The 11,228-nt window shown below is 48.1% G+C and overlaps 1 protein-coding gene across 1 annotated transcript; it reads right to left on the bottom strand.

Annotated features, from left to right (window-relative positions):
• Positions 1 to 3,474: 3,474 nt before the first annotated feature.
• LOC128684552 (uncharacterized) lies at positions 3,475 to 4,438 on the bottom strand. The gene has a single exon (XM_053770813.2). It carries the CDS (start codon positions 4,390 to 4,392, stop codon positions 3,490 to 3,492), a length of 903 nt encoding a protein of 300 aa, XP_053626788.2. The 5' UTR covers positions 4,393 to 4,438; the 3' UTR covers positions 3,475 to 3,489.
• Positions 4,439 to 11,228: the final 6,790 nt, after the last annotated feature.

Genomic DNA, 11,228 nt, shown 5'->3' with positions numbered 1-11,228 from the left:
GGTGATACCAACAAGATGTGGAGAAAGACACTTATGTACAGTTCAGAACATTTATTAAAGGAAACGTTTCGCCACGAGCGGCTTCTTCAGTCCTAATATAGAGAAAACTAAGAAAACGCGTATAAATAGTGGCAGGAGTCAGGTGAAGTGTCGTGTGGGTAGAGGTGGTAGTAGTAGTAGTAGTGGAACTAAGGAGGTGAGAGGACGGCTAGAGAGGGACCTGCTTACATCATGTAACAGCAGTTTCCAGAATGGGTAATATCCTGTTGATTAGCAATTTTGAGATACTGTAACTACCGGATTTTTGCTTTATAGTGTTACTTATAGTGTTTATAGTGTTCCTTTAATCAATGTCCTGAACTGTACATAAGTGTCTTTTTCTATTCAGGTATTATTCCCAAAACAATAATTATTAAGATATTAGCCCCCAAAACTACAACTGTTCAAATATTAGTCCCTAAAACAGTAATAATTTTAACAAGTCCTAAAACAACTATTCAGCTATTACTCCCACAAAACAATAGCTGTTCAGTTATTAGTCCAAAGCAACAACAATTCAGATTTTAGAAGATAAAACAACAATTATTCAATTTTATGCAGCTTTTAGCTGCCAAAACAAAAATTATTCAGATTTTATCCCCGGAAAGAACAACTATTCAGGCATTAGCCCCAAAACAACTATTCAGGCATTAGCCTCCAAAGCATTAATCCTTAAAACAACCAATATTCAAGTATTATCTTCTTAATCAAGAACACGAAATAATGGATTCAAATTGGACAAGTTTAGATCTAGAAAGGATGAAGGAAAACACTGGTTTGGAAACAGAGTAATCGATGAGTGGAACAGTCAGTCTAGTTGAGTTACTGAAGCTAAAACCTTGGGTAGCTTCAAATATAGGTTAAAAAATTACATGAGTGAGAGAGACTGGATTAGAGTGGGACTTGCACGTGAGTTAATAGGGTTATCAAAGATTATTCATTGGGTAGCATTGAAAATAGGCACATATTTTTGTTAGAGGCTTTGGGTTTCAGATGGACCTGCCTGGTATTGACCAGTAGGCTTGCTGAAGTTCCTCTTTGTTCTTATGTTTTTATTAGCCTCCAAGACAAGAATTATTCATGTATCAGCTCCAAATGTACAACTATTCAGATATTACCCTTAAAACAGCAATTATTCAGATATTACCCTTAAAACAACAACTATTTAGATATTTCTCTAAAAACAACTATTCAGCTTTTTACCATTAAAACAACTATTCAGACATTACCCTTAAAACAACTATTCATATTTTACGCTTAAAACAACTATTCAGATATACCGTTAAAACAACAACTAATTAGTTTTAAAACAACAAGCATTCAGATATTACACTTAAAGCAACAACTGTTCAAATATTACCCTTAAAACAACAGCTATTTAGATGAAGATTGAGACACTTATGCAACATATGGGAATCTTTATTGAGGAAACGTTTCGCCACACAGTGGCTTCATCAGTCCAATACAAATCAGAAGGGTGTAAGGAGAAGAGTAGTTTGAGGTAATCAGTCCCTTAGCCTGGAGTTGATGTGTTCAGTCCATAAAACAAACTCCACTTCTCCTTACACCCTTGTGATTTGTATTGGACTGATGAAGCCACTGTGTGGCGAAACATTTCCTCAATAAAGATTCCCATATGTTGCATAAGTGTCTAAATCTTCAACTTGTCGGTTTTTTAAATAATTTATCACAACTATTTAGATATTACCCTTAAAACAACAACTATTCAGTTTTTACCTTAAAACAACAACTATTCAGATATTACCCTTAAAACAACTATTCAGATATTATCCTTAAAAGAACAGCTATTCAGATATTATCCTTAAAATAACAACTATTCAGATATCATTAAAGCAACAACTATTCAGGTTTTTGCCTTAAAATATCGTCTATCTGGGAATTAATCCTTCAATAAATATTAAGTTATTAGCCCCAAAACAGCAACTTTACGACTATTCAGATATCAACCACCTAAACAAGTGCTAGCAAGAAAGCCAGTGAAAGCCACACTTAAAAGCAAATGAAAGTCACTGAAAGCCACTCAATATAGCTAATGAAAGTCACCGAGCAAGAAAGCTAATGAAAGTCACTAAAAGCCACGCGAGAAAGCTAATGAAAGCCACTGAAATTCACGTGAGAAAGTTAATGAAAGCCACACAAGAGAGCTAGTGAGCATCACACAGGAGAGCTAATGAAAGTCACACAGGAGAGCTAATGTTACCTGATCCCCTCTATTTGTACCTGACACCTCCACCTGTTACCTGATCCCTTCGCATATGTGACCCCCTCTACTTGTTACCCGACTCCCATACGTTTGTTACTGGACCCCCTACGCTTGTTACTGGACTCCCGTACACTTGTTACTGGACCCCCGTACTCTTGTTACTGGACCCCCCTACGCTTGTTACTGGAATCCCCTGCGCTTGTTACTTGACCGCCATTCGCTTGTTACTGGACCCCCTTACTCTTGTTACTGGACTCCCTACGCTTGTTACTGGAATCCCCTACGCTTGTTACTGGAATCCCCTACGCTTGTTACCTGACCCCCATTCGCTTGTTACAGGACCTCCCTACGCTTGTAATTGGAATCTCCTACGCTTGTTACCTGACCCCCCATTCGCTTGTTACTGGACCCCCTTACGCTTGTTATTGGACTCCCTACGCTTGTTACTGGAATCCCCTACGCTTGTTACCTGACCCCCATTCGCTTGTTATTGGACCCCCCTACGCTTGTTACTGGACTCTCTGTGTTGGTTACTTGGCGTGCTCCACTTCCCGGTGACGACCTGCTGTGGTATGTTTGCACATAGTAAAGTGGAATTGCTTCAAGCACTGTGTGTGTATGTGTGTTCTGAGGTGCGGTCACTGCTGGTGTAGACAGCACGTCAACAGTGACAGCTGTGCCTTTTACTCGCTCCTGCCTACACTGACCGGGACGTCACAAGCCTTTTCTTCCTCTAGTGTCGTATATTGTACCAGAGCTCATCCAGACACGTGTGGGGAGCGAGAGATGAGCTGCCTCCATCAGGTCTCACCACACAGCTTGTATTATGATTCATGAAGCGCTAAACCCATGTGGGTCATTCAGCGCCGGGAATACCTTAAAGCTCGAGCATGCGTTCGTTAATCTCGACTTGCTCTCTGGCCTGTTGGGCTGGTAATGATCGCCACGACACATACGAGAACAGTATAACTCTCACCAATCTGAAGATACACCAAGTTAGAACAACAACAGCATTCATGTTATGGTATACAATACTGACATATGTGCAACACTTTAGTGTGTCTATTACCGAAGTGTTTCTTCAGAATACAGGCGGATACAACACAACTTTTACTGTTTTCAGTGTTGCATTTGTCATCGGGTAAAAAACTGGAAAACTATCGCTTCATATAAAATGAAATAAGAGAGAGATAGTGCTTAGTAATACCTCAAGGCACAGACCATCGTCATCGATGGTGCTGCGAGGAGGAAGAATTAAACATAGAAAGGTTGCTCTGTGTTGTACTGGTGGCGTCACTGACCTTCAAAGGCTGAAGACCTTTGGGCTGCACCATGTAGACGCCGCTAGTCCAGTTGCCTCGCTGAATCACTTCGGTGCAGTCGACGGGCAGTGGAGGATCAGTGGCGCTGGGGGGGTCGACCACCAGCTCTGGGATCAAGTTGTCTGTTACTTCTGTCTCTTCTTCCATCGGCTTCTTCAACTCGTGGTCCTTATCCGGGCGGACTGTCTCCTGCGGCACTTCCGCGGCCTTGGTTGTAAGTTCGACGACGCTGGCCTCGTGATTCTTGCGGTTGCGACCGTGATCCTTCTTGTGCGCGGGTGTGTGCGGGTGGGTGAGGTTGTGTTTGCGGGTATGGTTGTGGATGCGAGTAATGTTGATGCCACTGAGACTCATGGCGTGCAGGATGCGCTGGTGGTCTCGCTGTAGGGATTTAAGCCCGTCCTTGATCTTACGGTTGTGAGAGTTGCGTTTGAGGCCCTTGGACATCTTACGGACCTTCTTCTTGATGTGGAGGTTGTGCTCTCCCATGTCCTTGACGGCAGCCGTGATCTGTGCCACAGCCTGGGAAAGGCGCTCGTGCTCATCCCTCGCCTCCTGCATAGAAGCCGCCACCTCCCGCAACTTGTTCAGGAGGCGACTCACCTCCTCTAGCACATCTCCAGCTGTAGTCTTGGAGGTGATGGAGGCGGTGCTCGCTGTAGTCACGCCCTTGGTGTCTTCCACAGTAGTAGTAGTAGGCGTGGATGAGAGTGTGGAAGCAGACGTAGGCCTCAGGGTGGTGGAGGCCTGGCAACACCCCAGCAACACCGCCAGCAGGAAAGTGGCGTGAGAGAGAGAGCGCTGCATCCCACCGCTGTCTCTTGCACCCGTATACTGAAGCTGCTGCTGCTTGCCTCATTCCCACCTCCGAGCACCTCACCCCCCCTCCCCTACCGCCCGCCCACCCGCCCACCCGCCCACACCACGCACGCCCACATCCTCAAGAACCTTCACCTTTTATATCGATATCAACGCTTAAAATGCACCAAAGATCCACAGAAGTAAACAATAACAGCCAACGTCTGATGATAAATGAGGGTAAAGCTGCCGTCAGTAACGCCAGACAGGGATCCGGACGCTCTTCAACAGATCAATACCGGGATGCTAGCGGCGGATCTTGCGTTTGTGTGCGCCAACTTTTGTATTGCGTGGCGGCATGTTGGTATCTAGTACACGTTGTCCACTGTAACCAATCAGACAGAAGTAGGAGCATTAATCACCAGTGTACGGAGGTGGAGACACAGCAAGACAGGGATCTCGCAACTCTCGGCCATAAATAGATAAGTGTTTACAGCAGGCAGTCAGCACACACACACACACACTTGCATAGAGTGAGAGTTATCATGTTAAAAGGGTGCGTCGCTTTCCCAAGTTGAGGTAAACCTCTTCCTTTGCTGCTCTCTAGGAGCAAGTTTAAAAACTCTGGAAATAATATCTACAGTTCGAGCAGGCCATTAAGAACTCCACAATTACTGAGAGTTCTTTGAGTCTATCGCTGGAGGTAAAGAGGCGAGGAGGGGGAGGGAGACAAGGTGAGGGGGGACGGAGGGAGGGAGGGGGGTAAATGCCATTAGAGGTCGGGGAAAAGGAGGGGAGCGTAGGGGACAGTGAAGACGATGTGGTAAGCCCGGACGAGAGGGTTACTCAAGATACATAATACTATAGAAAGTCTAGGGCAGATACCCTTCGTATTTTATTAACAAGACCCAGGTTGTGTTACTGTGGTGGAGGGAAGTGTCTAGTGGTTGTGTTACTGTGGTGGAGGGAAGTGTCTAGTGGTTGTGTTACTGTGGTGGAGGGAAGTGTCTAGTGGTTGTGTTACTGTGGTGGAGGGAAGTGTCTAGTGGTTGTGTTACTGTGGTGGAGGGAAGTGTCTAGTGGTTGTGTTACTGTGGTGGAGGGAAGTGTCTAGTGGTTGTGTTACTGTGGTGGAGGGAAGTGTCTGGTGGTTGTGTTGGTGTGGTGGAGGGAAGTGTCTAGTGGTTGTGTTACTGTAGTGGAGGGAAGTGTCTAGTGGTTGTGTTACTGTGGTGGAGGGAAGTGTCTAGTGGTTGTGTTACTGTGGTGGAGGGAAGTGTCTAGTGGTTGTGTTACTGTGGTGGAGGGAAGTGTCTAGTGGTTGTGTTACTGTGGTGGAGGGAAGTGTCTGGTGGTTGTGTTGGTGTGGTGGAGGGAAGTGTCTAGTTGCCGTGTTGGTGTAGTGGAGGAAAGTGTCTAGTGGTTGTGTTGGTGTGGTGGAGGGAAGTGTCTAGTGGTTGTGTTACTGTGGTGGAGGGAAGTGTTTAGTGGCTGTGTTGGTGTGGAGGGAAGTGTCTAGTGGTTGTGTTACTGTGGTGGAGGGAAGTGTTTAGTGGCTGTGTTGGTGTGGAGGGAAGTGTCTAGTGGTTGTGTTACTGTGGTGGAGGGAAGTGTCTTGTGGTTGTGTTGGTGTGGTGAAGGGAAGTGACTAGTGGTTGCGTTGGTGTGGTGGAGGGAAGTGTCTTGTGGTTGTGTTGGTGTGGTGGAGGGAAGTGTCTAGTGGTCGTGTTGGTGTGGTGGAGGGAAGTGTCTAGTGGTTGTGTTGGTCTGGTGAAGGGAAGTGACTAGTGGTTGCGTTGGTGTGGTGGAGGGAAGTGTCTTGTGGTTGTGTTGGTGTGGTGGAGGGAAGTGTCTAGTGGTCGTGTTGGTGTGGTGGGGGGAAGTGTCTAGTGGTTGTGTTGGTCTGGTGAAGGGAAGTGACTAGTGGTTGCGTTGGTGTGGTGGAGGGAAGTGTCTAGTGGTTGTGTTACTGTGGTGGAGGGAAGTGTCTAGTGGTTGTGTTACTGTGGTGGAGGGAAGTGTCTTGTGGTTGTGTTACTGTGGTGGAGGGAAGTGTCTAGTGGTCGTGTTGGTGTGGTGGAGGGAAGTGTCTAGTGGTTGTGTTGGTGTGGTGGAGGGAAGTGTCTAGTGGTTGTGTTGGTGTGGTGGAGGGAAGTGTCTAGTGGTTGTGCTACTGTGGTGGAGGGAAGTGTCTAGTGGTTGTGTTGGTGTGGTGGAGGGAAGTGTCTAGTGGTTGTGTTGGTGTGATGGAGGGAAGTGTCTAGTGGTTGTGTTGGTGTGGTGGAGGGAAGTGTCTAGTGGTTGTGTTGGTGTGGTGGAGGGAAGTGTCTAGTGGTTGTGTTGGTGTGGTGGAGGGAAGTGTCTAGTGGTTGTGTTGGTGTGGTGGAGGGAAGTGTCTAGTGGTTGTGCTACTGTGGTGGAGGGAAGTGTCTAGTGGTTGTGTTGGTGTGGTGGAGGGAAGTGTCTAGTGGTTGTGTTGGTGTGGTGGAGGGAAGTGTCTAGTGGTTGTGTTGGTGTGGTGGAGGGAAGTGTCTAGTGGTTGTGTTGGTGTGATGGAGGGAAGTGTCTAGTGGTTGTGTTGGTGTGATGGAGGGAAGTGTCTAGTGGTTGTGTTGGTGTGGTGGAGGGAAGTGTCTAGTGGTTGTGTTGGTGTGATGGAGGGAAGTGTCTAGTGGTTGTGTTGGTGTGGTGGAGGGAAGTGTCTAGTGGTTGTGTTGGTGTGATGGAGGGAAGTGTCTAGTGGTTGTGTTGGTGTGGTGGAGGGAAGTGTCTAGTGGTTGTGTTGGTGTGATGGAGGGAAGTGTCTAGTGGTTGTGTTGGTGTGGTGGAGGGAAGTGTCTAGTGGTTGTGTTGGTGTGATGGAGGGAAGTGTCTAGTGGTTGTGTTGGTGTGGTGGAGGGAAGTGTCTAGTGGTTGTGTTGGTGTGATGGAGGGAAGTGTCTAGTGGTTGTGTTGGTGTGGTGGAGGGAAGTGTCTAGTGGTTGTGTTGGTGTGGTGGAGGGAAGTGTCTAGTGGTTGTGTTGGTGTGGTGGAGGGAAGTGTCTAGTGGTTGTGTTGGTGTGGTGGAGGGAAGTGTCTAGTGGTTGTGTTGGTGTGATGGAGGGAAGTGTCTAGTGGTTGTGTTGGTGTGGTGGAGGGAAGTGTCTAGTGGTTGTGTTGGTGTGATGGAGGGAAGTGTCTAGTGGTTGTGTTGGTGTGGTGGAGGGAAGTGTCTAGTGGTTGTGTTGGTGTGATGGAGGGAAGTGTCTAGTGGTTGTGTTGGTGTGGTGGAGGGAAGTGTCTAGTGGTTGTGTTGGTGTGGTGGAGGGAAGTGTCTAGTGGTTGTGTTGGTGTGGTGGAGGGAAGTGTCTAGTGGTTGTGTTGGTGTGGTGGAGGGAAGTGTCTATCGGTCGTGTTGGTGTGGTGGAGGGAAGTGTCTATTGGTCGTGTTGGTGTGGTGGAGGGAAGTGTCTAGTGGTTGTGTTGGTGTGGTGGAGGGAAGTGTCTAGTGGTCGTGTTGGTGTAGTGGAGGGAAGTGTCTAGTGGTTGTGTTACTGTGGTGGAGGGAAGTGTCTAGTGGTTGTGTTGGTGTGGTGGAGGGAAGTGTCTAGTGGTTGTGTTGGTGTGGTGGAGGGAAGTGTCTAGTGGTTGTGTTACTGTGGTGGAGGGAAGTGTCTTGTGGTTGTGTTACTGTGGTGGAGGGAAGTGTCTAGTGGTCGTGTTGGTGTGGTGGAGGGAAGTGTCTAGTGGTTGTGTTGGTGTGGTGGAGGGAAGTGTCTAGTGGTTGTGTTGGTGTGGTGGAGGGAAGTGTCTAGTGGTTGTGTTGGTGTGGTGGAGGGAAGTGCTAGTGGTTGTGTTACTGTGGGGGAGGGAAGTGTCTAGTGGTTGTGTTGGTGTGGAGGGAAGTGTCTAGTGGTTGTGTTACTGTGGTAGAGGGAAGTGTCTGGTGGTTGTGTTACTGTGGTGGAGGGAAGTGTCTGGTGGTTGTGTTGGTGTGGTGGAGGGAAGTGTCTAGTTGCCGTGTTGGTGTAGTGGAGGGAAGTGTCTAGTGGTTGTGTTACTGTGGTGGAGGGAAGTGTCTAGTGGTTGTGTTACTGTGGTGGAGGGAAGTGTCTAGTGGTTGTGTTACTGTGGTGGAGGGAAGTGTCTAGTGGTTGTGTTACTGTGGTGGAGGGAAGTGTCTGGTGGTTGTGTTACTGTGGTGGAGGGAAGTGTCTAGTGGTTGTGTTGGTGTGGAGGGAAGTGTCTAGTGGTTGTGTTACTGTGGTGGAGGGAAGTGTCTAGTGGTTGTGATACTGTGGTGGAGGGAATTGTCTTTTGGTTGTGATACTGTGGTGGAGGGAAGTGTCTAGTGGTTGTGTTGGTGTGGAGGGAAGTGTCTAGTGGTTGTGTTACTGTGGTGGAGGGAAGTGTCTAGTGGTTGTGTTACTGTGGTGGAGGGAAGTGTCTAGTGGTTGTGTTACTCTGGTGGAGGGAAGTGTCTGGTGGTTGTGTTACTGTGGTGGAGGGAAGTGTCTGGTGGTTGTGTTGGTGTGGTGGAGGGAAGTGTCTAGTTGCCGTGTTGGTGTAGTGGAGGAAAGTGTCTAGTGGTTGTGTTGGTGTGGTGGAGGGAAGTGTCTAGTGGTTGTGTTACTGTGGTGGAGGGAAGTGTCTGGTGGTTGTGTTGGTGTGGTGGAGGGAAGTGTCTAGTTGCCGTGTTGGTGTAGTGGAGGAAAGTGTCTAGTGGTTGTGTTGGTGTGGTGGAGGGAAGTGTCTAGTGGTTGTGTTACTGTGGTGGAGGGAAGTGTTTAGTGGCTGTGTTGGTGTGGAGGGAAGTGTCTAGTGGTTGTGTTACTGTGGTGGAGGGAAGTGTCTTGTGGTTGTGTTACTGTGGTGGAGGGAAGTGTTTAGTGGCTGTGTTGGTGTGGTGGAGGGAAGTGTCTAGTGGTTGTGTTACTGTGGTGGAGGGAAGTGTCTTGTGGTTGTGTTGGTGTGGTGGAGGGAAGTGTCTAGTGGTCGTGTTGGTGTGGTGGGGGAAGTGTCTAGTGGTTGTGTTGGTGTGGTGGAGGGAAGTGACTAGTGGTTGCGTTGGTGTGGTGGAGGGAAGTGTCTAGTGGTTGTGTTACTGTGGTGGAGGGAAGTGTCTAGTGGTTGTGTTGGTGTGGTGGAGGGAAGTGTCTAGTGGTTGTGTTGGTGTGGTGGAGGGAAGTGCTAGTGGTTGTGTTGGTGTGGTGGAGGGAAGTGTCTAGTGGTTGTGTTGGTGTGGTGGAGGGAAGTACTAGTGGTTGTGTTGATGTGGTGGAGGGAAGTGTCTTGTGGTTGTGTTGGTGTGGTGGAGGGAAGTGTCTAGTGGTTGTGTTGGTGTGGTGGAGGGAAGTGTCTAGTGGTTGTGTTGGTGTGGTGGAGGGAAGTGTCTAGTGGTTGTGTTGGTGTGGTGGAGGGAAGTGCTAGTGGTTGTGTTGGTGTGGTGGAGGGAAGTGTCTAGTGGTTGTGTTGGTGTGGTGGAGGGAAGTGCTAGTGGTTGTGTTGGTGTGGTGGAGGGAAGTGTCTAGTGGTTGTGTTGGTGTGGTGGAGGGAAGTGTCTAGTGGTTGTGTTGGTGTGGTGGAGGGAAGTGTCTAGTGGTTGTGTTGGTGTGGTGGAGGGAAGTGTCTAGTGGTTGTGTTGGTGTGGTGGAGGGAAGTGTCTAGTGGTTGTGTTGGTGTGGTGGAGGGAAGTGTCTAGTGGTTGTGTTGATGTGGTGGAGGGAAGTGTCTAGTGGTTGTGTTGGTGTGGTGGAGGGAAGTGTCTAGTGGTTGTGTTGGTGTGGTGGAGGGAAGTGTCTAGTGGTTGTGTTGGTGGAGTGGTTGAGGGCAGTGTCTAGTGTTTGTGTTGGTGGTGTGGCAGAAGTGTATGGTGACTGTGTGGTTGAGTGTAGTGTCTGGTGGTTGCATGGTGGTGTGGTGGAAGTGTCTGGTGGCTGTGTGGTTGAGGGTAGTGTCTGGTGGATGTATGGTGGTGTGGTGGAAGGAAGTGTCTGGTGGTTGTGTGGTGGTGTGGTGAAGGGAAGTAGTAATTGGTGGTGTGATTGAGGGCAGTGTCTGGTGGTGTGTGGTTGAGAGTAGTGTCTGATGGTTGTATGGTGGTATGGTGGATGGAAGTGTCTGGTGATTGTGTAGTTGAGGGTAATGTCTGGTGGTTGTATGGTGGTGTGGTGGAAGTGTCTGGTGGTTGTGTAGTTGAGGGAAGTATCTGCTGGTGTGGTGGAGGGAAATAGTAATTGGTGGTGTAACTGAGGGAAGTGCTTGGTGATTGTGTGGTGGAGGGAAGTGTCTAGTGGTTGTGCTGGTGGTGTAGTGGAGGGAGGTGGCTTTTGGTGGTGTGGAGGGAAGTGTCTGATAGTTATGTTGGTAGTGTGATGGAGGGAATCATCTGGTGGTTGTTGGTGTGGTAAAGGAAAGTGTCTGGCGGTTGTGTGGTGGTGTGGTGGAGGGAAGTAGTAATTGGTGGTGTGTTTGAGGAAAGTGTCTGGTGGTTGTGTGGCTGAGGATAGTGTCTGATTGTTGTATGATGGAAGGATGTGTCTTGTGGTTGAGTGATTGAAAAAGTGTCTGATGATTGTGTAGTTGAGGGTAATGTCTGGTAGTTGTATGGTGGTGTGGTTGAAGAAAGTGTCTGGTAGTTGTATGGTGGTGTGGATGACGAAAGTGTCTGGAGGTTGTGTGGTGGATGGAATTGTCTCGTGGTTGTGCTGGTGGTGTTACAGTATCTCTATTATATGTGAAACTCACCTCAGGTATCTTATGTTACACAAACACACACACACACACACACACACACACACACACACACACACACACACACACACACACATACACACACACACACACACACACACACACACATACAC

Source organism: Cherax quadricarinatus, chromosome 2, assembly GCF_038502225.1.
Source record: "Cherax quadricarinatus isolate ZL_2023a chromosome 2, ASM3850222v1, whole genome shotgun sequence".
Lineage (NCBI taxonomy): Eukaryota > Metazoa > Arthropoda > Malacostraca > Decapoda > Parastacidae > Cherax > Cherax quadricarinatus.
This window is presented reverse-complemented; position numbering and strand designations above follow the sequence as displayed.

Excerpts from the sequence above, each read along its gene's own strand:
- LOC128684552 (XM_053770813.2), bottom strand. The coding sequence starts at position 4,392 with ATGCAGCGCTCTCTCTCTCACGCCACTTTCCTGCTGGCGGTGTTGCTG.